Here is a 26,046-nt window from a genome sequence, read left to right on the forward strand (position 1 = left end):
TTTAAACACTCTGAGGCATTGGAAGAAGGGAAAGATCCCGAGCAAATTGTAAACCTCTAAACCCAAAGGTTCTTCTCAGAGCCACCCACATTTCACATGAAAGAATTGATGCCCTGATTATTTGATCCGTGTCTCGGAGCTGGGAGCTGATTTCAGATGGAAATGTTTCGTTTTCCTCCCACGTAAATCCTATTTTCCCGCTGACTCACTGACACACTCTCCACCCGTCCCCTCCCGCACTGTGCAATAAAACACAGGGATATCCGTACAGCTCCCTAACCGGGATGTGTCCCAGTGCATTCAAAGTTTATCATTTCTTTATTCACATTTTCAGGGTGAGAGTCTGCAATGGAGTAAAACCCCGCCTCACAACTAATACCCATATCAGTATATTTTATCTTATTTTGTTGGATGAGGTGTCAGCGAATTTCTCAATCCCTTTTGGCGGTGTGGAGGGAAGGGTGAGGCGTGAGTTTAGAGATGTGTGAGTATAGAATTTTACAAGGATTGAAATAGAAGCAGGCATCTGACTCTTTATAGAAAGTGTAGTATTGAGGGGGGAATATTGCTGACAGTATTGATTTTAATACGATTTTCTAAATAGCTGGTTTATGATGTTGGCGTGTTTAAGTTACTTTAAAAGCTTTCTGTTCAGCTCTCTTCAAAATTTGATAAATAAATGCGTTTCTTGCAGGCAGGAGGAGGAGCTGGTTTACCAAAGACGTTAGTTGTGTCTGTCACTCGGTCTCTCCCGCCCCGCCTCTCTCTCTCTCTGCCTTCCTCAGTCAGGTCGGGGCGGGCTGTATAAAAGCGGAACGTGAAGCAGCTCCCCTCTCATTCAGCAGCGATTTGACTGAAGAAGCATCATGTCTGGCAGAGGGAAAGGAGGCAAAGGACTGGGGAAAGGCGGAGCAAAGCGGCACCGCAAAGTGCTTCGCGATAACATCCAGGGCATCACCAAACCAGCCATCCGCCGCCTGGCTCGCCGTGGCGGTGTCAAGCGCATTTCGGGCCTGATCTACGAGGAGACCCGCGGGGTGCTGAAGGTTTTCCTGGAGAATGTGATCAGGGATGCTGTCACCTACACCGAGCACGCCAAGCGGAAGACGGTCACCGCCATGGATGTGGTGTACGCTCTGAAACGCCAGGGCCGCACTCTCTATGGATTCGGCGGCTGAACAAATCGACCCGACTCTATAACAAAACCCAAAGGCTCTTCTAAGAGCCGCCCACAACCTCACATTGAGAGCAGTGACCTTCGAGCGGGAGAGGGAAAGCGAGATGTAGTTTTATAAACACACAGCGTTTCTATCTGCGCATTTACCATTAACAATATGATCGTGAGTCACACAAGTTTCATGGTTTAATTTAGTTCGGTTTTCAGGAATTCGCTTCCTTTATACCTGCCGAATCTCGATTCAAAGCTTGACTGAGGAACACGACAGCTCCCAAACTAACACCGAGTTCACAAGATAAAGGCCATCATTTATTACACTTTGATCAGGAGTAACTATTTTGGGATCCATCATTCTCGCTTGTTCGCACTGTTTACACCCTGTCTTTTTTCTTCGCCATCTGTTCCTGGGTCGTTGAGACAGGACAGGGTCTGGGAGGTACCAGAATACGAGCTTTAAATGGATCAGCCTGTATCGATGCAGCATGTTGTCTGGGTCCAGGAAGCACTGAACAGATTTATTCTGGCCTGTATCAGGGCGATCAATGAAATAACCCAAATTTAAGCGGGAATGTAAGGCGAATATTGAGAGGCTGATAGAAAAATATGACGACACTTAATCACCTCGATTCTGCAACCCAGGACGGACGGAAGGGTGAAGTGGAAGCTCTGATTTTGGTGCATGGTTTGCACTGCGAAGATGCATTTACGCACATTGTGGAAGATAGTTCAAATATATAAACTTCGAGATAAACTTGATTTACAGAAAGGGTGCGCAATCCGCCCACCCACATCGCCTCCCCCAGCCATAAAACACTAGAAACAAGAGCCAAGCCATTCTCTCTATAACACCTATAGGGCTTTGACATGAATAAACCGATAACGTTGATCAGGTTTATACGGGAGTCCAAAATTCCGTCCATCAATAGAAGTTTTAAACCAGCCTGCTGTAAACCGATCAGGGAATGAATGAGAATTTAGTCCGTGTTCGAAAGCAGGAAGTCGGAGCTGGGACCAAAATGGGGCTCGAAAACATAGAGACCTTGTGATATTTGTCCATTCAGATTGATTTTATCTGCCTTCAAACTAGGTTTATTTTAATTTCAGTTACTCGTTCCTCTGAAATTGGCGGGCATTTTGAAATTGATGAACTGTCAGTTGCTGCTCCACCAATCAGGGCCCAGGAATCCAAGCAGCCCGCTGCTCTTTTCAAATTTCTGGGCGGGATTGCGCTGCATCCAATCAGGACAGGAGGGAGGTGACGGACATGTCTTAAATAGACAGACACAGAGCGGATTGATCATTCTCAGAGTCTGTGTTCCACAGCGTTTGTTATCATGGCCAGGACCAAGCAGACAGCGCGCAAGTCGACCGGAGGGAAAGCTCCCCGCAAGCAGCTGGCTACCAAAGCTGCCCGCAAGAGTGCTCCAGCCACGGGCGGCGTCAAGAAGCCCCATCGCTACAGGCCCGGCACTGTGGCTCTGCGGGAGATCCGCCGCTACCAGAAATCCACCGAGCTGCTGATCCGCAAACTGCCCTTCCAGCGCCTGGTGCGAGAGATCGCTCAGGACTTCAAGACCGACCTGCGCTTCCAGAGCTCGGCCGTCATGGCCCTGCAGGAGGCCAGCGAGGCTTACCTGGTGGGGCTCTTTGAGGACACCAACCTGTGCGCCATCCACGCCAAGCGAGTCACCATCATGCCCAAGGACATCCAGCTGGCCCGCCGCATCCGCGGGGAGCGCGCCTAAAAACCCGACCCCCCAGCACCAAGTGCAACAAAGGCTCTTTTAAGAGCCACAAAGTCGGTCAGAGAAAGAGCTGCGATCAATTGTTAAAAGACGCCACCTCTTCTGCATATAATTTTCATTAGGGCTAAAACCCGGATTCAGCTCCCAATGCAACAATTCAGCTCTGAAATATTTCATCCGGTTCCTCCCCTCTGCTGCATTTGGCGGATTTGAGGTGATTCCGTGAACAATTGTGTGTAATTTCACATTTAATTGGAATTGGGATCAGTTAATTATTCAAAGAACATTTTCCTGAACATTGTCAATTGGTCATATATAGATGCAGCACAGACTCCTGGTGTCTGGTACAGGCAACAGCACCAGCGTCTCGTTGTAAGCAGCGCTTTCATAGATCGCATTAGAAATATAATGTCACTCCGAATCGATAGGGATGTTATCGCGCATCCGGATAGACAACAGGTCGCCCCTTTCACTGATTAAGTGAGTGGCTCTGAAAAGAGCCTTTGGGTTCTCAGTTTAAAGAATGGTCGCTTCACTTGGTCTTGGCGGCTGCAGCGGCGCCGCTTTTCTTGGGCAGCAGCACGGCCTGGATATTAGGCAGCACCCCGCCCTGAGCGATGGTCACCCCTCCCAGCAGCTTGTTGAGCTCCTCGTCGTTGCGGACGGCCAGCTGCAGGTGCCTGGGGATGATGCGGGTCTTCTTGTTGTCCCGGGCCGCGTTGCCGGCCAGCTCGAGGATTTCAGCCGTCAGGTACTCGAGCACGGCGGCCAGATAGACCGGGGCTCCGGCACCCACACGCTCAGCGTAGTTCCCCTTCCTCAGCAGCCTGTGAACGCGGCCCACCGGGAACTGCAGTCCGGCCCGGGAGGAGCGAGACCTGGCCTTGGACCGAACTTTCCCACCGGTCTTTCCTCTTCCAGACATGGTAACAATCTCACAAGCACTTTCACAGAGAATGCTGATATCCGCCTTCTTTCAGTTCTCTTATACCCTCAGGAGGAATGGTGGTGCGCTCAGAGCTGATTGGTCAATTATATTATAGCTCATAATATTCTTCATGTTACCAATCAGATTTCTGCCTGACTCACCAATGCGAGCAAGCAACGTATGAAGTCGGAAGTTAAGGGCGCCAAATCATCTGTTGAACAAACGATTATATATTTCAAACTGGAAAAGACCGACAAAAAATTAATCAAAGGAAATATCGCACAGAAATCGTCTTAGCTATCAAAGGAAAATTCCTATACAAATCGTGCCAATGCTTAACATTAAAGCAGTTCTGTTACAGAATGTTATAAGATTTCTCGCTCTCTTTTCCTCGATAACATTTTACCTGAAACTGTCAGTTTCTGGTTTTGCCTGTGGACAAGAGGACAATAAAGGCGCCAATTTACCAGAATCAAAACTTTTGTTTTTTACATGTTCGTGAGTGTCAAAAGCGGAGTGCACATTTTTTGGCGTAAATTTGCCAGTATTGACACTGAGGCTTCCTACACCGCCAGGACTTATACGGAATGATTTAATCAAATCAGCTTTTATAATGCTGGGGAGGGATAGCATCTTTGAGGGGGTCAAAGATAGACTCTGCTTGATTACATTTATGCAACACGGCAGGGTCTATTCTGAAGCAGCAAGCATACATTGTATTCACAGTTTTGGTCCCCTCGCTTGAGGAAGGATGTAGTTGCACTGGAGGCGGTTCGGGGGAGGTTCACTAGATTGATTCCAGAGATGCGAGGCTAGTCTAACGAGGAGAGGTTGAGCAGTTTAGGCCTATAGTCGCCCGAGTTTGGAAGGATGAGAGGAGATCTAATTGAGGTACATAAGATGCTAAATGGGATAGACAAAGTTGACATAGAGCGAATGTTTTCCCTCGTGGGGCATTCTAGAACGAAAGGCCATAGTTTTAGGCTAAGAGGTGGTAGATTTTAATCAGAGATTAGGAGGAATTCCTGTTCTCAAAGGGTCATGAACCTGTGGAATTCACTACCTCAGAACGCAATGGATGCCTGCATGCTGAATAAATTTGAGGATGAGGTGGACAGATTTTTAATTAGTAACGGGTTGAAAGGTTATGGGGAGAGGGAGGGAAATTTTCGTTGAGGCCAAAATGAGATCTTAAAGAATGGCAGGGCAGGATCGAGGGGTTTAATTGCCTACTCCTGCTCCTTGTTCTTATGTGTTTTATGTATTCCAGACAAAAAATAAAAATAACAATTCTCTGCAGGCTATGTGATTCTGGGGTTAAGCCTACCAATCATTATCTGGTATTTAAATGTAGCTTTCATTCACTAACACTCTATGGTCAATAATAGAGTTTTTCTTCCTAAATTTAAATCCGAAATGTGTTTCTGTTTTTGTTTTTATCTCTGCAAAATTCAGTTTTAAGTCAGTGTGGATTTTACCTGGTGCATGTCAGTCCCTGGACATTATTTTATATTTCAGTCGACATATGTTACTACAAATATCAGAGTATGTTTCTATTGTCATTTTATTTCCCACATTATCTGTCCAATCCTGCTATGGGTGTATGGAATACCTGCCTCTTCATGATATATAAATGTGAACTTTAATCTGTAATGGCAATTATTCCAAAACACATTAGGGAAAAAACAAGGAATGTCAGACCAATTGTCTATTATTTCATAACAGGACACTTAGACAATATCAACGAAATTGGACAAAGACAGCATGCATTTATGAAAGGAAATCATGTTGGATAAATCTATTGGAGCTTTTTTGGAGAGGTAACTAGCAAAATAGACAAGGGAGAACCAAATGATATGGTGCATTTGGATTTTCAGAAAGCTGTTGATAAAGCCCCACAAAAGACGTTAGTGTACTACATTGAAGTGCATTGGATGGGAGTAATAATATATGGGCATGGATTGAGAAAAGATTAGCAAACAGGAAACAGAGAACAGGAATAAATCAGTCTTTTTGAGATTGGCAGGAGGTGACAAGTGATGTTGCAAAGAGATCAGTGCCTGGGCCCCAGTATTCAGAATATACAACAATTATTTTGATGATGGAACCAAAGGTAATATTTCTAAGATTGCTGATGACACAAAGCTAGGAGGGAATGTGAGAGATGAGGAGGAAACTAAGAGTGTTCATGGAGATTGAGAGAAGATGCGAGAGTGGACAAAAACAGGGCAGATGCTGTATAACGTGGATAGATGTGAATTTATCCACTTTGGCTGGTAAAAAAAGAATGGCAGAGTTTATTTAAATAGTGATAGGTTGGGTAATTTTGATATATGAGGGTACCTCCGTGCAGCAAATGATCACCAGGCTGATTCAAGGGCTGGCAGGTTTGTTGCATGAGTAGAGATTGAACAGTTTCGGTCTGTATTCACTCAAATTTTGTAGAATGAAAGGGGGATGTATTTGAAATACTGACAGGGCTGGACAGACCTGGTGCAGGGATGATGTTTTATTCTGAGTGCGAAGCCTAGAACAAGTGTTCATAATCTCAGGATAGGGGGTAGGCCATTTAGGACTGTGATGAGCAGAAACCTCTTCACTCGGAGGGTGGTGAACATGTGATCAAGCTGCATTCATTTTGTTACCTCCAGTATCTTGTATTATATGTGAATGAATATATTTTCCCCTCTCTGTATCACTCAGTATCTGTGATTTTTGCATGAGTTGGATTAACTCTATATCTAATATGTTATGCTATCCACAAAAGTGGGATTTCATTTGAATGTCTCAACATCTGGAATTAGATGTGAAGTTCAAGTTGTTATTCATATAGTCAATCAGTTTCTGTGATTCTGTATGTGACTGCGACTCAGTACTTGTCAGGTCTTGGTAAATGATTGCTAGTGTTAGCCTGTCGATTTGATTAATGCATTGAAGAAATAGATTTCACAAACATGCAAGGGATAAAAGTTAGGTAAAGACAAAATCTACACATGTACAATAATGGATTCATATACACAGAGCACAAATTTGAGATACACAATCAGTGCAATAATTGAGATTTATGGAATTAATTCCAACACAGCTGACGGTCAGGAGGTAGACAATTAAATTTCATGTAAATTAATTCCAAAACTACATTCTGTACCAGAGAAAGACAAATGGGAAATTAGCCCTGCCCACTCCCACACAAACACGCACACAACCGCAGAATCATGCACTAACACAAACAGACACACATGCAAAGCATGTAGTTTTATAAAAACACAGCGGTTCCATCTGCGCATTCAACATTCACAAAACTATCGTGAGTCACACAAGTTTTCATGGTTTAATTTAGTTCGGTTTTCAGGAATTCACTTCCTTTCTACCTCTCGATGTTCGACTCCAAGCTTAGCTGACAGCTCCCAAACTAATACCGAGGTCACAAGATAAAGGCCATCATTTATTATAATATGATCAGGAGGAGCTATTTTGAGACGCATTATTCTCGCTTCTTCGCAATATTTTCACCCTGTCTTTTTTACATTACAAACTGAATCAAACAGATATGACATACATAACATGAGTTCCTGAGTCTCATTCACAAAGACTTTGCCGGAGTTGCAGACTGAAGGCTACACCTTAGTTCACACAAAACCAATGAATGAAACCTGTCTTTGATAAAAACAAAGTTTCATGTTTAAATGTGCATCAGAGCCGGGAAACAGTAATAGATTAATTTCTGGCAGAAAATCGTCGTTAAAGTTAACCCAGTCAGTTCCAAACGATTAAAAGATAGGCCTCCCTTATTGTACTATATCATATTTAATTGCAAGTACCACACTCGCTTTTAAAATCAGGAATCCATTCGTGTTTAAACTCGGACCTTTTTGCAGTCCTAACAGCCGGCGGAATTTCACGTTTACCGAGTGCTGCGGTTAAGCAATATCGGCCTGGATGTACAAGTGTGATATTATTATAAAAATAATAAAATTAGATTATAATATTGTATCCAGATTGCAGGTTATTAATTCACTCCAATTTGAAGTGGTTCCGAATGAGTATTTATCTTGTTGCACGACTCGTGTTCGGTCTGCAGATGGAGCCAGGTAACAATAACTTGCACCTTATCGTTTCTGAACACATGTCGAGAAGCAACGGGCCTAATGCTGCTCTTGGAACTTGCCTAGCTAGCCCCCCGCCCCCCGTTAAAGAGGCAATGGCAGTGGCCAACTAATCGCCCTCCATACTGATCGGAACAAGCTGTTATATTCTGCACTTGCTGTTTTCTGCAATGGAATAGTGACTTTAGCTCTGAACCTCTCCGTCACTGCAACTGATTTATGCATTTTATTCTATAGCTGTCAGGGCCTGGACGTGACTGAGAGGTGGACTTTGCTTCTGCTGCCATCAGCTTTTGACAAGCTGCAAACATGTCAGATTCATTCCGTGTGTATCAGTCTCTGGTGCTACAGACGAAAGGTGTTACCCTTCAGCACCTGTCAGTTTGTGGTACTGTGTATGACTGCAGGATTAATACACTAAATGTCATTTTTGTCAACCTTGCGGTGTAGAATTCATTTCGTTTCACAATGTTTGTTTAGGATTGGGAAATTGTGTATTTCATTATGTCCTCTCGCTATCCGTGTACTGTGATCGAGTTAATTTTGCACTAAGCAGTACTCTTGTATTATAGGTGGATTTAATTGTACCTCTGTGTATCGCTAAGTATCTCTTATGTACTCAAGAGTAGGATTAATTCTATGCCCTGGTGCAATCAGTGAGAGTGAATTCCATCTGAATCTGTCAATATCTGGAACTAAATGTGAGGTTCAAAGAGATACTGATTGATTCAACAACTTTGAGTGGGAGTTGTTTTGTGTTCGTCAATCTGTGGCATGTTATGTGACTGTGGGTTTCCTCTGTGTCTTTTTGACTGTTTTTCCTTTTTTTGTCGTGTGTCTGTATACGTGTTTGTGTGTGTGTGTGTGTTTGTGTGTGTGTGTGTGTGTTTGTGTCTGTGTGTGTGTGTGTGTGTGTGTGTGTGTTTGTGTGTGTGTGTTTGTGTGTGTGTGTTTGTGTGTGCGCGTGTTTGTGTGTGTGTGTCTCTATCTCCGCATTTAATTTTCTGGTACTCTGTTTGTGATTGGATTAATGCTTTGTTTGTTCTGGGTATGCCTGTGTTTATATGTTTGTGTGCGTGTGTTTGTGTAAGTATGCAATAGATCTTGTGCGCATGTGTGTTTATGTTTGTGTGTGAGTTTGCTTTGCATGTGTGTCTGTGAGTGTTAGTGCATGAGTCTGCGAGTGTGTGAGTGTTTGTGTGGGAGTGTGCACGAATCATTTCCCATTTGTCTTCGTCTAGTACAGGATGTAGTTTTGGAATTAATTTACATGAAATTTAATTGTCAATCCTGTGATCGTCACCTATTGTGGAATTAATTCCCTATATCTCAATGATTGTACCGATCGTGTATCTCAAATTTGTGCTCTGTGTATATTTTTCCTTTATTGTACATGTGTAGGTTCCTCCTGTACCCAATATGGATCCCATGCATGTGTGTGAAAACTATTTCTTCAATTCCTTAATCTGTTACTGTTTCCCGGCTCTGTTGCAGATTTAGACATGAAACTTTGCATTTATCAAAGACCGGTTTTATTCATTTGTTTTGTTTGAACTAAGGTATAGCATTCAGGCTGCAACTCGGCAAAAACCTTTGTGAATGATAATGAGACCCTTGAAATTACATGCTTTGTATGTCATATCTGATTGATTCGGTTTGTAACGATTTTACGTTATGAATCATAGTGAGCATATTGACCTGGAACGTGTTGTGTATTCAGGCTGTACTAATTAAAATTACACTTTCTCCTTATTTCAGATATGGCATGAGATCTTTTGAGGGGAATTTAACGTGCCCCCAGACTCTTGGTCTTTGGTACGGGCTGTTATGTTTTAATTATCAACTTACATATTTTGATGCATTTTCACATGTGATTTTACTGTAGTTATCAACACCTGATCTCCCTGTACCCAATCTCTGCCTATTTTGAAAAGTCGGTATTGAAAAAAATCATTTTATTCTGCACCTCTCCATCTCTGGTATGTGTCTGTGGCTTTTTAATGTGGGTGTCTGCCCCTGTTACCAGAATCCAGCTTTCTTCTGTGTCTGTCAGTGCCCCCTATGAGAGTGGTGATACGTTATTGACTGTACTTGTCAATATCGGCTTTATGAGTGCGGCAGCGCCCCGAAGCCGAATTTCACACTGGGAATACATCAACGATCGTCCTGATTTATCTCTTTTTATTCGTTAGCAGCGGCCTCCTTCTGTGCAGAGATTAGTTCTCTGATTTGCATGGACAGGATGGTCAATAACCATCCAGTGCAACAGGCAGTTATCAAACTATGGTCAACTGCTTGTAATGCAGGTATGTTAATACCTGTCTGACCATCAGACTCTATCCTACGCTACACCATCTGCATGTAGGAACACATTACACTATAGAGTTTTGGAGTTTTGAATTTGATTTTGTCACTTCCCTGTTACATCATCTAATTTAAATTGCTTCTGCTGCGTACGTATGTTGTTGCACGGCTCATCTTCTGTCAGGAGGTGGCAGCAGTTCACTATAACTTGGATCTGGCCCTTTCTGATTAAACATCTAGAAAACAAGATCATGGCTGATTTCTTTGTGTTTCAGTCCCCATATTATCATCTACCCCCATAACCTTTGATTCCCTTGCCTATTAAAAATCTATCTACCTCTGCCTTAAAAGTTCTCAATGACCCTGCCTCCACTACCTTCTGAGGCAGAGATTTCCAAAGTCACACAGCCCTCTGAGAGAGAAAAAAATATCCTCACCCATGTCCAAAGAGGGCGATATCTAATTTAAAAACAGAGCCCCCTATTTGTGGAAACATCCTCTTGGTGTCCACAATTTCAAGGCCATTTAGGATCTTGTATACATCAATCAATCACCCCTCACTCTACTGAGACCCAGTGGAAACAAGCACAGTCTGTCCAACCTTTTCTTATAAGACATCACACTCATTCCAGGTATCTATCTAGTAAATCTCCTCTGAACCACCTCCAATTAGTGTGAAGTTATCCACATCAGTTGAAAAGACAGCATGGGAGAGTGTTATTTAAATGGTGATAGACTGGGAAAGGTTGAAGTAAAAAGTGAGCTGGGTACCCATGCACAACAATCACTGAGAGCAAGCATGCAGGTGCAGGTAGCACTTAAGAAGGCAAATGATATGTTGGCCTTCATCATGACATGGTTGATTGCAGGAGCAAGGATGTCTAACTGCAGCTATACAGGGCCTTGGCAAGACCACTCCTGGAGTATTGTGTGCAGCTTTGGTCTCCTTGCCTAAGGGAGGATATATTTATCATAAGAGGAGTGCAGCGAACGTTCACCAGAGTGATTCCTGGGATGGCAGGATTGTCCTCTGAGGAGAGTTTGGGTCGAGTAGGCCTGTTTTCACTGGAGTTTAAAAGGATGAGTGGGGGTCTCAATGAAAGGTGTAACATTCTGACAGGGCTGGACAGATTGGGTGCAGGGATGATGATTCCTCTGGCTGGGGCTCTAGAACAAGGGGTCACAATCTCAGGATGCAGGGTAGATGGTTTAGGAAAGAGATGAGGAGAAACTTCTTCAATCAGAGGGTGGTAAACCTGTGCAATTCTCTATGATAGAAGAGTGTGAAAGGCAAGTCACTGAATATATTTAAGAGCGAAATGGATTGATTTCAAGACTCCAAATGGACAAGGCTATGATGCCAGTGTGGTTGGATGGTGTTGAGATATAGGGTCAGCCATGATTGAATTGAATGGCAGAGCAGGCTCAACAGGGCAAATGACCTACTCCTGCTCCTATTTTCTCTCTTTCCATGCCTGATATGTGATAATAGATTTCAGCTGTACCAGTTAGTTCATGTTTGGGATGTGTGTATTTTGTTCTGTATTCATATCTCTGTCTTGCAAGTGGTATATTTTGCTGTGTTCCTGATAATTTCTGATGAGCTGAACGGTGGTTCTGTTTAGAATCTGTTGATTTCTGCTATGTGAATATGGGATTTCCTTTGTCCTTGTCAGTTTATGGCATGAAGGATTAAATCTGCAGCTAATGCAAATTCCAAATACTGTGGATATTGGAAATCTCAAGAAGAAAAGTCAAAAATGCTGGAAATACTGAGCAGCTCTGGCAAGATTTGTGGAGACAGAAACAAAATTGCCATTTGTTTGAAAACTCCGACCTGATGAAGGATCATTGACCTGAAATGTTCAGTCTCATTTTTTTCTCCAGAGATTCTCACAAACTTGCTGATTATTCCCCACATTTTCTTCGCTTTTCCCTCATGTATGTTATTTTCAGCAAGTGCATCTGGCAGTTTCTAATGCTTATGTTTGTCTTTCATTCTGACAGTTTGCAATAATTGAATGGAGATTTTGCTCTGTAACTCTCAGTTGTTTCTTTGTGCGTATCTGTGTTTTCTGTACCTGCCAGTTTCGAGTATGTGAGGATTTATTTGTACTGCAAATTTTATATTGTGCCAAATGGATGTGTATTCATTAGCTTCTCTGAGCTTACTGTGTTTTTTATTCTTTACCTGTCTGTGAACTGGGATTCTGCACTTTTCCCTGTTATTTACTCTTGTGTGACTGTATTTATCCCAACACACTTATAGTTCCTGCTGGCCTTTACTATGCATATGTCAGTCTCTGTAATGTGAGTGTAGCTATTACTCTGCACTTGCTTGTGCCTGATTTGTGAGTATATGTTTGAGTATTTTTGCCTGCATCTTACATGGAATGTGTGTTTTACTATTAACTCTCATTTGCTAAAATGTGTGTATGTGGGTGGGCCTAATCCTGTACCTGTACCTCTGTGATATATCAGCGTGATTGTATTTCCCCCCTAACATTTCAGGGTCATCTATGTGATCATGAAAATTATTCTGTGTCCCTTAGTTTACTGTAAATAAGTTTCTCTTTGTGTGTGTGTGTGTGTGTGTGTGTGTGTGTGTGAGTATTTGTGTCAGCAGGTGTGAATGTTTGTGAATATCTGCGTGACTGTGTATGTTGGATAGAAAGTGCAAGTTTGTTACTGTGTGCATGTATTTATGCATGTGTGTGTTTGTGCTTGTGTGTGTGTGAGGGCCTGTGTGTATGTTTGTGTGCATGTGTGTGATTTTGTGTGTGTGTGTTTTTGTGTATGTGTGCAACAGATGGTGTGCGCATTTGTGTTTATGTATGTTTGTCTGTGTGTTAGTGCATGAGCCTGCGACTGTTTGTGTGGGAGTGTGCAGGGCTCATTTCCAATTTGTCTTTGTCTGGTACAGGATGCAGTTTTGGAATCAATTTTAATGAAATTTAAGTGTCTACCCTGTGACCATCAGCTCTGTTGGAATTAATTCCCTAAATTTCAGTTATTGTACTGTTTGTGTATCTCAAACTTATGCTCTGTGTATATGACTCCATTATTGTACATGTGAAGGTTTCTCCTTTACTTAACATGTATCACATTCATGTTTCTGAAAACTATTTCTCCAATGCATTAATCTATTACTGTTTCCAAGCTGTGTTGCAGATTTTAAAATGAAACTTTGCATTTATCAAAGACAGGTTTTATTCTTTTATTTACTGAGAACTCAGGAATAGCATTCAGGCTGCAACTAGGCAAAAGTCTTTGTGAATGATAATGAGACGCTTGAACTCACATGCTGTGTATGTCATATCTGATTGATTCAGTGTGTAATGATCTTACGTTATGAATCATAGTGAGAATATTAAACCGGCATGTGTTGTGTATCCATGCCGTATTAATTAAAATTTCACTTTCACTTAATTTTAGATATAGTATGAGATCTTTGGAGGGGGATTCAATGTGTTCCTCTGTGAGAAACTAGGTACATTTTACAGATTAATTTGGTACGTTCCAGTCAGTGGTACTATCTGTAGCTAAGACTGCACTCTTCTGAAATGAATGATGTGCCTTTCAATCTGATAGTGTTTGTGGTTTTGGACTGAGATTGATGAACCTACCTTTCTGCGGTGCTCAGTGAGTGTGAATTGGGAAGAAATATTCTGTTTCCCCATTTTTATTTAACTGTTGCGTTGAACACGTCTATCTTAAACTTGAGATCAATGTGAATCTGATTCCTGCTCTCAGTGATGGTGGAACTGCTGTTCTGTCTGTGCTCTTTGAACAATAATGTACCTATGTCAATTCGAAGCAGAGAGCTGCATGATTATTTTAGATGGGAAATCTGTAGCTTGGCGTTGGGGCTCAAGGAGAAATGATGGCCCAATGTTATATAATTTTGAGATTGCAGGTGTGTGTGTGACTGTGCATGTGTGTATGTATGTGCGTGTACATTTACCTGCTGGTCTTTAGTATGGGAGAAATTTATTTCTTGTCCACTATTTATATTCCGCTATGTCAATGTGGGATCACACTGTATCTTTCACTTTTTAACATCTTACTATGGGGTTTATTTGTTTCCTGCCTGTGAATGGGGATTCCAAAATGCACCTAGTTATTTGCTGTTGTGTGACTGTGTGATTTGTATTATGAATGTTTGTAATTGATTCTGGGCTTCACTCTGGATCATTGACTCTCTTTAATGCATTTGTGGCTATTACTCAGCACCTGCCTGTGCCTGATTTGTGAGTAAGCATCTTACTTTCACTGTTTCTGACATGTAATGCATATTTTTATTCATTGCCTCTTAGTTACAGGTATGTGGATTTGCATATTATGATCTGTATCTGCAATGCTGTGAAATGTCAGTGTGATTCATTTCCCTGTTCTTTGTGTCAGGATCAGATATGTGAGCATGGAAAAATTTTGCTGAAACTCAGGTTATTTCAAATGAGTGAGAATTTAATCATTTGCTGTCAATCCCTGGTATGAGAAGGTATGGTCTAGTCTATGCCTATCATATTCTTGTGTGTGAGTTATGTCTTTTCCCATGGTCTGCATGCACCTTGTAGGTCATTGTCGATTTTGCTGTGAACATGTCCGCCTGTATTACTTAAGCGTGATATTCACATTGTAGCTTTCAATTTAGTGTGTGAGCAAGGACCTCTCCCCACACTAACATCCCCCGCGCCACCCCCAGCTGTATCTCTTGGTCTTTCATACAGGCTGTTATGTTTTAATCAGCAGCTTATGGGTTTTGATGCATTTTCAGGTCTGATATTACTGTAGCTATCAACATCTGATTTCTCGGTACCCATTCTCTTCCTATTTTGAAAAGTCTGTCATTGAAAAATTGATTATATTCAACACCTCTCTATCTCTTGTATGTGTCTGTGGTTTCATAATGTGTCTGCCCCTCTTACGGGAATGTAGCTGTATCTGTCAGTCCCTCCTATGAGAGTGGTGTTATGTTATTCACTGTACTTGTCAATATCTGCTTTGTGAGTTAAGTTTTAAAATTTCTTGTTTGTTGAGATCTGTTGATATAATTATTCTGAAAATATTGCTCAGGCATGTGATGTGTATTCACGGCTGTATTAATGAATAAGTACTTTATCATTAACCGGGGGAGGTGATGGCGTAGCTGTATTGTCATTGCACTAATAATCTGGCCAGCCAGGGTAGTGCTTTGGGTTCAAACCCTGACACTGCAGATGGTGTAATTTAAAATCAATAAAAATATGAATTGAATTAATGATCACTACGAAACCATTGTCGATTGTGGTAAAAACCCTTCTGGTTCACTAATACCCTTTAGAGAATGAAATTTGTCGTCAATGTACATGTGACTCAACACCCACACTTAAATGCCCTCTGAAATGGACTAGCTAGCCACTCAGTTGTAACAAATGGCTACAAACAGATAATCGACAACAGTAATCTCAGCCCTGTTGATCCCATGGGACAAGGGATGAGAACACCACCACCTGGAAGTTCCCCTCCAGGTGCCTCACCATTCTGACATGGAAATATGCTGCCATTGCTGGGTCAAAAATCTGGAACTCCATTCCTAACAGCACTGTGGGTGTACCGACACCACAGAGACTGCAGCGGCTCAAGAAAGCAACTCATAAATCAACTTCTCAAGGGCAACTAAATGCTGTCCCAGCCAGCAAAGCAAACGACTCAAGAATGAATAAAAAGTATGATACTGTGTGGGATCTTTGGCGTTGTGTCTAGTGCGTTGCTTTATGAATGCTGGGGAATTTCAAGGATTAATTCAGTGAATTTTAATCAGCTTTATTACCTGATATTTAAATTGCAGCCAATGTTCCACTGTTGTGACATGCATGGAGTGAGTTTCAATTTGAAATTGGTTGTGAGTTTGGACTGAAATTGGTGGACCTGCCATTCAGAGGTACTAAGTAGGAGTGTATTGTGATTATTCCAAACACCTTCCCACCCTCGACCCCCTCTGAGTGTTTGACAATTGGATTCAGCATATGTATCTGTAATGATATCAATTTGACTCTGACTATTTCTGTCCGTGGTGATGGTGGAAATGATGTTCGATCTGTATCTCTGCACTCTGTGAGTAATATCATACCTGCTGTCAGTAAGAATGAGATGGCTGCACTTTTATTTTGGTTGGGAAATCAACAGCTTGAAAACGATCCCTTCATGTATTTGCCTAGAGGAAGAAACATATCTCTTGTAAGTCAAGATCTGCTGAGGTTTTGAAAGAAAATAGGTCAACGTAACCTGTCAACTGATAATCAATTTGATTAATGCGCTACAAATTATAAAGAATAATAAAAAAGTACAGTCCCTGATTCCACTTCAGCAATCTGCTTCGGTACTTTTCAAACATTTGAGTAAAATTCAGAAACAGTCCTGACCTGTCCTCCTCCAAGGATGTCACTACCCGAGGGGACAGATACATTGATGCAAGTCAGGTTTCAATTTCCAACTCCCATTGTAAGAGCCGTCAACTGAAACTAACAGGCGCTGCGACAGTGTTTCTTTAACACATCACTTGAAAAGCTGGTGCCTGCGATAGGTGATATTTAATTGATTGTTCCCCATCCTCTCTGTCCGCCTGTTTCCACTGTTCATTGTCCAAATGCCGACAAGTTTCATGAATCAGCAGCTATACTTGGAATATGCATTACAGGATTGAGGGGAGAAAATCCCAATAGCTTGCTCAAGTTCTGTCTCCCTCAGCAGGGCCACACACAGCCCCAGAAAGGCCTCTCCCCGTCCACCCGCTCACTCCAAGTTCCGGAACACGTTCCCGCTCCGCTCCGCCTCTTACAAACAGCCCCCGGTTCCCCCTGAACTTACCCCGAGTCAATGATGATTTCTGTGTCCACACTGACAAACCGGCGCCCTGCTGGAATCAGAACGCTGTTTACTCGCTTACCCGGGCCCTAAGATTTCCATTTCTATCTGTTTGAAACAAAGGTCTCCCGCTCACTGAGTGAAAAACCTTCAAAGGTGGAGTCTGTGAGAAGCGAAGCGCATGCGCTATTCTAGCTATGTCTGAGGAGTTGAATGAGGGCAGGAATGCGCACGCGCTTCTCTGAATTAAACGTCACAAAACAAACGTCAATTGCTCCGCCCCTCAGTCAATGTTCTCCAGCTTGAGCATCACAATGGGTCTGTGTGGAACGGGCAGAGTTTCAGGCAGGTGGACGATTCCTGGATGAAGCTCAAACTGATATCGCTCCCTGCAGCATCTTTGCTGTTCATTCACCGGTTTAGGAAATCAATCCGCCCAGTGAATCTATGTCACAAAAAAAAACATAAAATGCTGGAAAAACTCAGCAGATCTGACGACATCTGTGCAGAGGAAGACTGTCTCCATCCCCGCCTCCCACATATGCTGAGGATATCCAGTATTTTTTGTTTTTGTTTCAGAATTCCAGCACCCGCAGATTGTTGCCTTTATCCCAGTGAATCTACTTGTTTTTTGTGACCGCGCAGAAATTCATATCTGATCTTAAAGGACCCAGTTTAACAGAATCAGATTGAAACTGTCAGTCACTTAGTGTCATAGCGAACAATTTTAGGCGAATTATTCCAGAGAGCTCCAGAGGTCATCGAAATTACATTTCGGATTCTATTTACCTCACCCTCTGGCATTTCCCTGTTTGTGTGAAAGATATGTGTCTACCTCTGGCCCATTATTAGCTGCAGCTGAATCGCGTCAACTCTCACTATTGGGGATCTGTCAGTTTTAAATTAGTTTTACCGATCAAGTTCAGAATCTTCGGTGTTTCAAAAAGAAAACTTGCCAATCTTCTAAGCTCCATTGATTATAATTCAACTTGCTCAAGATTTCCTCATCAGTCAAAAGTATCATTCCAGGAATCTACCATTAACATTCACTGAACTATTTCAATGGAAGTATATCCCTCTATGGTTCCAGCCGATATTTGCAACACAATTATTAATTGTGATGTGCGCATATTCTATTCAAACGTTGATAATATGTCTGCCTCTATCCGATGATAGATACGAAGATCAATCGATGTTATGTTGACACATGGTAGTTACAGAGAGACAGCTCTCTCTCTCTCTTTCTCTCTCTCGCGCAGAATCACAGAATCACAGAGCAAAATAGGCCCTTCGGACCTTCGAGTCTGCACAGACACGTGAGAAACACCTGACCTACTAGCCTAATCCCATTTACCATATATTGGCACCTTGAATGTTATGACGTGCCAAGTGCTCATCCAGGTACCTTTTAAAGGAAGTGAGGCAACCCGCCTCCACCACCTTCCCAGGCAGTGCATTCCAGACAGTCAGCATCCTCTGGGTAAAAAAGTTTTTCCTCTCATTCCCCTAAACGTCCTGCCCCTCACCTTGAACATATGCCCCTTTGTGACCGACCCTTCAAATAAGGGAAACAGCAGCTCCCTATCCACCCTGTCCATGACCCACATAATCTTGTACACCTCGATCAGGTCGCCCCTCAGTCTTCTCTGCTCAAACAAAAACAACACAAGTCCATCCAACCTCTCTTCATAACTTAAACGTTTCATCTATGGCAATATCCTGGTTAATCGCCTTTCCAACCCCTCCAGTGCAATCACATGCTTCATATAATGTGGCGAACAGAACTGCACACAGTACTCCAGCTGTGGCCACACCAAGGTTCCATACAACTCCAATATGAACTCCCTGTTTTTTTAATCTATGCCTCGATTGATAAAGGCAAGTTTCAGATATGCCTTTATCAACATCCCACTAACATGCCCCTCCGCCATCAGAAATCTATGGACACACACGCCAAGGTCCCTTTCTTCCTCAGAACTTCCTAGTGCCATGCAGTTCATTGAATACTTCCTTGTCAAATTACTCCTTCCAAATTGTATATCCTCACAATTTTCAGGCTTAAATTCCAACTGCCACTTATCTGCCCTTTTGACCATCCCGTCTATATCTTCCTGTAGCCCAAGGCACTCAACCCCACTGTTAAACACCTGGCCAATCGTTGTGTCATACGCAAATTTATTAATCCTACCCCCCACATAGTCATCTATATCATTTATATCAATGACAAATAATAGGGGACTGAGCACAGATCCCAGTGCTGCACCACTGGGCACGGGCTTCCAATCACTAAAGCATCCTTCTGTCATCATCCTCTACCTCCCTCAACTCATCCACCTTATCAAATTATCTTTAATCCCATGTGCATTTGTCTTCTTTATAAGTCTCCCATATGGGACCTTGTCAAAGGCTTAGCTGAAGTCCATATAAACTACATCAACTGCACTACCCTCATCTTCACATCTGGTCACCTCCTCAAAAAAGTCAAACAAATTTGTTAGGCATGACCTCCCTCTGACAAAGCCAGATCTCTGATCAAAACTTGCCTCTCCAAGTACAGATAGATATTCTCCTTCAGAAATTTCTCCAATAGTTTCCCTCCCACTGACGTGGACTCACTGGCCTCTTGTTCACTAGCTTATCTCCACCACCCTTCTTAAAAGCAGAACCACATTAGTTGTTCTCCAGTCCTCTGGCACCACCCCCGTGGCCAGAGTGGAATTAAAAATTCGGGTCAGAGCTCCTGCGATCTCCTCCCTTGCCTCCCTCAGCAGTCTGGGACACAGATCATCCGGACCTGGAGATTTGTCCACTTTTAAGCCTCCCAACACCTCCAATGCCTTGTCACTCCAGATATCAATTTGCTTAAGAACCTTGCAGTCTCTTTCACCGAGTTCAACGCATTCAACCTCATTCTCTTGTGTGAAGACGGATGTGAAATATTCATTCAACAGTCTAGCTATGTCCTCTGGCTCCACCCATAGATTGACCCCTTGGTCACGCATGAGCCCTCCACTTACCCTGGTTATCCGCTTTCCATTGATATACTTATAGAATATCTTGGGATTTTCCCTACTTTTACCAGCCAGACCTATCTCACATCCCCTCTTCGTTCTCCTAATTGCTTTTGCAGCTGTCCTCCCTCTGAATTGATTGTTTTACTGGATTGTGATGTGTTTCTATTCTGCTAAAATTCTATGTTCCTTCCCCCTGCCGAATTAGTCTGAACTTCTCCCAGTAGCACTAGCCTAACTGTGTGTGTGCCACTCTCATTCACTATGCCTCTCTCTCTCTCCCACTCTCTATCTCTCTCTCACTCACTATTCCTCCCTCTCTCTCCTTTCACTCTTGCTCCCTTTCGCCCCCCCATCTCTCTACTTCTGGTGCTGCGAATGTTACTGAGGCTGTGCTCCGTCCTACATTGATATGCGTGACACTGTCACTGTTCTCACCACTCTCAGAAATTCAGGTCTGGTAATTTCTTCTGATTATCTCTAATAAAAAATCGAAGCGTGTTCACAACATCTCTGTTACTGCCTGAAACGTGACTAACCGCGAGTGCATGTTCACATATAACTGGCCCGCTCTGGTTGTTGAGGTAGGGGTACATTGCAAATTGTGAAATTGTGACCTGTCAGTTCAAGAGGAGCAAAATAAACAGGGAGTTCTGGAGGGACCGGGAACAGATAATTTATATTGTCACCTGGAATAAACATCTTGATGTGAGCTATTCAGATAATAGCCTGAAATCACATATGATTGTCCACGGAATCTGCGAATCAGACAGTCTGCGGCTCCCATGTCTCAGAGTGTTAGATGTTTTTTTCTGAATTTACAATATGCAGCAAATTAATAGAAAGCCGTGCAAATTTCTAAAAGAGAAGCAATTCTCTCCTGAGACCCTTACATTTGATACTAGTTTCAGCCTGTGAAGGTGCAGATGTGAACATTGTGTAAGGGAGCGTAGGAAATGGGCGGGCGAGTCAGAGGAATGAAACTGTGTTTGTGTGTCCGTTCTGATCATGAGGTTTCCGAGACCCGCTTGCGTAAAATAAAAATATTTCCCATTCAAAAATTCCCCCTGTTCCCCAGCTTAACCCCGAAGTGAGATTTCAAGATCATTTCTGTGTTGTTTTCTAGATTTCAGTCCAAAACAAGAGGACATGTCAGTGATCGGGTGAAGGAGCCGCAGTAAATCAGGTTTAAATCGAAACTGGAGTCTTCAATTCGCGTGACATCTTTTCGACAGCAAACATTACAATGTCAGAGATAAGATGGATTGAGTCTGGGACACTGGAGAGCCGGAATTTCCATGGAATTGGGGAGTTTGTGAGGAGAGAAAAACACAGAGAGGCAGCAGCAGCCTGGAGCTGACAGCAGCCTGTCTCCGCCCCGTCCGCTCGCTGCCTTTAAGTTGCTCAGTGCCGCCACCAGCGGCTTCATTTCTGAGCCCGTTCAGATTGACAGAGACACTTTTGTGCAGAGTCCCGGAACATGACCGATACTGCAGCCGCCGAAACGGCTCCTCCAGCCGCTCCCGCCGCCCAGGTCAAGACTCCCAAGAAGAAGAAGAAGGCGGCTCCCCGGAGCAGTGCAGCCGGTCCCAAGCTGGGCGAGCAGATCCTCAAGGTGGTGGCGGATTGCAGCGATCGCAAGGGGATGTCGCTGCCCGCGATCAAGAAGGCGCTGCGCGGCAAAGGGCTGGATGTGGAGAAACTCGGCTCCCAGATCAAGCAAAGCATCAAGAGGAATGTGAAGAATGGCTTCCTGGTTCAGGTCAAGGGCACGGGCGCCTCGGGCTCCTTCAAAGTCCCTAAGAACACAACCCCGGGGAAAGTGGGAAAGAAGGCGAAGGCAGCAGCTGGCAAGAAATCTCCAGTGAAGAAAGCAGCAGCCAAGAAGGTGACAGCAAAGAAAGCAGCGGCCAAGAAAACTCCAGTCAAGAAAGCAGCGGCCAAGAAATCTCCAGTCAAGAAAGCAGTGGCCAAGAAATCCCCAGCGAAGAAAGCAGCGGCCAAGAAAACAGCCAAGAAGGCGGCAACTCCAAAAAAGCCGGTGAAGAAAGCAGCCCCCAAGAGAAAGCCTCCGGCCAAGAAGATGACGGGCGTCAAAAAAGTGGCGATAGCGAGGGCCAAGCCCAAAACGAGATAAGCAAAGACAGGAAAGAAGGGAAAGATCCCGAGCAAATTGTAACCCTCTAAACCCAAAGGCTCTTTTCAGAGCCGCCCACATTTCACATGAAAGAGCTGATCCCCTGATCATTTGATCCCTGTCTCGGAGCTGGGAGCTGATTTCAGATGGAAATGTTTCGTTTTCCTCCCACGTAAATCCTATTTTCCCGCTGACTCACTGACACACTCTCCACCCGTCCCCTCCCGCACTGTGCAATAAAACACAGGGATATCCTTACAGCTCCCTATCCGGGATGTGTCCCAGTGCATTCAAAGTTTATCTTCGTTCCCTTATTCACATTTTCAGGGTGAGAGTCTGCAATGGAGTTAAACCCCGCCTCACAACTAATACCCATATCAGTATATTTTATCTAATTCTGTTGGATGAGGTGTCAGCGAATTTCTCAATCCCTTTTGGCGGTGTGGAGGGAAGGATGAGGCGTGAGTCTAGAGATGTGTGAGTATAGAATATTACAAGGATTGAAATAGAAGCAGGCATCTGACTCTTTATAGAAAGTGCAGTATTGAGGGGGGAATATTATTGACAGTATTGATTTTAATACGATTTTCTAACTAGCTGGTGTATGATGTTGGCGTGTTAAAGTTACTTTAAAAGCTCTCTGTTCACCTCTCTTCAGAATTTGATAAATAAATGCTTTTCTGGCAGGCAGGAGGAGGTTGCTGGTTTACCAGAGACATTGCCCTGTCTGTCACTCAGTCTGTCTCGCCCCGCCTCTCACACTCTCTCTCTCTCTCTCTTCTCTCCCTTCCTCAGTTAGGTCGGGGCGGGCTGTATAAAAGCGGAACGTGAAGCAGCTCCCCACTCATTCAGCAGCGATTTGACTGACGAAGCATCATGTCTGGCAGAGGGAAAGGAGGCAAAGGACTGGGGAAAGGCGGAGCAAAGCGGCACCGCAAAGTGCTTCGCGATAACATCCAGGGCATCACCAAACCAGCCATCCGCCGCCTGGCTCGCCGTGGCGGTGTCAAGCGCATTTCGGGCCTGATCTACGAGGAGACCCGCGGGGTGCTGAAGGTTTTCCTGGAGAATGTGATCAGGGATGCTGTCACCTACACCGAGCACGCCAAGCGGAAGACGGTCACCGCCATGGATGTGGTGTACGCTCTGAAACGCCAGGGCCGCACTCTCTATGGATTCGGCGGCTGAACAAATCGACCCGACTCTATAACAAAACCCAAAGGCTCTTCTAAGAGCCGCCCACAACCTCACATTGAGAGCAGTGACCTTGGAGACGGAAAGCGAGATGTAGTTTTATAAAAACAGCTTTTTCACCTGCGCATTCTCCATTCGCTATACTATAGTGAGTTACACAAGGTTTCATGGTTTATTTTCGTTCGGTTTTCAGGAATTCGCTTCCTTTCAATCTCCAGAAACCCGATTCCCAGCCTGGCTGAGGAACACGACAGATTCCAAAATAACACCGAGTTCATAAGATAAAGGCCATCATTTATTACACTTTGATCAGGAGTAACTATTTTGAGACACATTATTTTCGCTTCTTCGCACTATTTTCAACCCTGTCTTTTTTTTCTTCGCTTTCTCTTCCTGAGTCGTTGAAACACGACAGGACCTGGGAGGTATCTATAGATGAGCTTTATATGGATCAGCCTGTATCCATGCAGCATGTTGACTGGATCCAGGAAGCACGTTATTTAAGAGCTTTATTCTGGCCTGTTTCAGAGCGATCAATATAATAATGCGAATTTAAACGGGAATGTAAGGCAAATCTCAGCAGGTCTGGTAGCACCGGCGGAGAAGAGCACAGCTGACGTTTCGGGTCCTCATGACCCTTCAACAGAACTGAGTAATATTAGGAGAGGGGTGAAATATAAGCTGGTTTAAGGTGGGGGCGGGGGGAGAGAATTTGAAGGTGGGGTGGTTGTAGGGACAAGGAAGCAGTGATAGGAGCAGATAATCAAAAGATGTCACAGACAAAAGAAAAAAGAGGTGTTGAAGGTGATGATATTATCTAAACGAATGTGCTAATTAAGAATGGATGGCAGGACACTCAAGGCACAGCTCTAGTGGGGGTGGGGTGGAAAGACTAACAGGGCATAAAAGGTATAAATTTAAAAATAATGGAAATAGGTGGGAAAAGAAAAATCTATATAAATTAATGGAAAAAACAAAAGGGAGGGGGATGAAACGGGAAAGGGGGTGGGGATGGAGGAGGGAGTTCAAGATCTAAAGTTGTTGAATCCAATATTCAGTCCGGAAGGCTGTAAAGTGCCTAGTCGGAAGATGAGGTGCTGTTCCTCCAGTTTGCGTTGGGCTTCACCTGAACAATGCAGCAAGCCAAGGACGGACATGTGGGCAAGAGAGCAGGGTGGAGTGTTAAAATGGCAAGCGACAGGGAGGTTTGGGTCTTTCTTGCGGACAGACCGCAGGTGTTCTGCAAAGCGGTCGCCCAGTTTACGTTTGGTCTCTCCAATGTAGAGGAGACCGCATTTGGAGCAACGAATGCAGTAGACTAAGTTAGGGGAAATGCAAGTGAAACGCTGCTTCACTTGAAAGGAGTGTTTGGGCTCTTGGACGGTGAGGAGAGAGGAAGGGAAGGGCAGGTGTTGCATCTTTTGCGTGGACATAGGGCGGTGCCATAGGTGGGGGTTGAGGAGGAGGGGAAGGTGGAGGAGTGGACCAGGGTGTCCCGGAGGGAACGATCCCTACGGAATGCCACAAAGGGGGTTGAAGGGAAGATGTGTTTGGTGGTGGCATCATGCTGGAGTTGGCGGAAATGGCGGGGGAATGATGCCTCCGGCCAGCAATCGATCAGGGGATGAAAGAATTTAATCTGCGTTCAAAAGCAGGAAGTCGGAGCTGTTACCGAAATGGGGCTCGCAAACATTGAGACCTTGTGATATTTGTCGCATTGATATTTATTTGAACTGCCTTCAAACTAGGTTTCTTTTAATTTCAGTTACTCGTCCCTTTGAAATTGGCGGGCATTTTGAAATTGATGAACTGTCAGTTTCTGCTCCACCAATCAGGGCCCAGAAATCCATACAGCCCGCTGCTCTTTTCAAATTTCTCGGCGGGATTGCGCTGCATCCAATCAGGACAGGAGGGAGGTGACGGACATGTCTTAAATAGACAGACACAGAGCGGCTTGATCATTCTCAGAGTCTGTGTTCCACAGCGTTTGTTATCATGGCCAGGACCAAGCAGACAGCGCGCAAGTCGACCGGAGGGAAAGCTCCCCGCAAGCAGCTGGCTACCAAAGCTGCCCGCAAGAGCGCTCCAGCCACGGGCGGCGTCAAGAAGCCCCATCGCTACAGGCCCGGCACTGTGGCTCTGCGGGAGATCCGCCGCTACCAGAAATCCACCGAGCTGCTGATCCGCAAACTGCCCTTCCAGCGCCTGGTGCGAGAGATCGCTCAGGACTTCAAGACCGACCTGCGCTTCCAGAGCTCGGCCGTCATGGCCCTGCAGGAGGCCAGCGAGGCTTACCTGGTGGGGCTCTTTGAGGACACCAACCTGTGCGCCATCCACGCCAAGCGAGTCACCATCATGCCCAAGGACATCCAGCTGGCCCGCCGCATCCGCGGGGAGCGCGCCTAGACTCACCCTGCCCGACACTAGACTTACACCGAGAACCACAAAGGCTCTTTTAAGAGCCACCAAGTCGGTCAAAGAAGGAGCTGCGATCTCTTAACTACACCAGCACTTTAGCATCTCAGGCCTACAATTTATTTTCCTCACTTTGTCACCGGGTAACTGTCCTTTGCTTCAATCACTCGGTGTTTCAGATCA

At 44.1% G+C, this 26,046-nt stretch overlaps 4 protein-coding genes across 4 annotated transcripts; 3 read left to right on the top strand and 1 right to left on the bottom strand.

Annotated features, from left to right (window-relative positions):
- Positions 1–866: 866 nt before the first annotated feature.
- LOC144672486 (histone H4) lies at positions 867–1,178 on the top strand. Its single transcript, XM_078534330.1, has one exon. The coding sequence runs from the start codon at positions 867–869 to the stop codon at positions 1,176–1,178; it is 312 nt and encodes a 103-aa protein (XP_078390456.1).
- Positions 1,179–2,511: 1,333 nt separating this feature from the next.
- On the top strand, positions 2,512–2,922 carry LOC144672427 (histone H3). The gene has a single exon (XM_078534271.1). The coding sequence runs from the start codon at positions 2,512–2,514 to the stop codon at positions 2,920–2,922; it is 411 nt and encodes a 136-aa protein (XP_078390397.1).
- Positions 2,923–3,387: 465 nt separating this feature from the next.
- Positions 3,388–3,847, bottom strand: LOC144672445 (histone H2AX-like). The gene has a single exon (XM_078534288.1). The coding sequence runs from the start codon at positions 3,845–3,847 to the stop codon at positions 3,455–3,457; it is 393 nt and encodes a 130-aa protein (XP_078390414.1). The 3' UTR covers positions 3,388–3,454.
- Positions 3,848–21,597: 17,750 nt separating this feature from the next.
- Positions 21,598–22,254, top strand: LOC144672480 (histone H1-like). The gene has a single exon (XM_078534324.1). The coding sequence runs from the start codon at positions 21,598–21,600 to the stop codon at positions 22,252–22,254; it is 657 nt and encodes a 218-aa protein (XP_078390450.1).
- The last annotated feature ends 3,792 nt before the right edge of the window (positions 22,255–26,046 follow it).

This window comes from Cetorhinus maximus, chromosome 38 (assembly GCF_964194155.1).
Source record: "Cetorhinus maximus chromosome 38, sCetMax3.hap1.1, whole genome shotgun sequence".
Classification (NCBI taxonomy): Eukaryota; Metazoa; Chordata; class Chondrichthyes; order Lamniformes; family Cetorhinidae; genus Cetorhinus; species Cetorhinus maximus.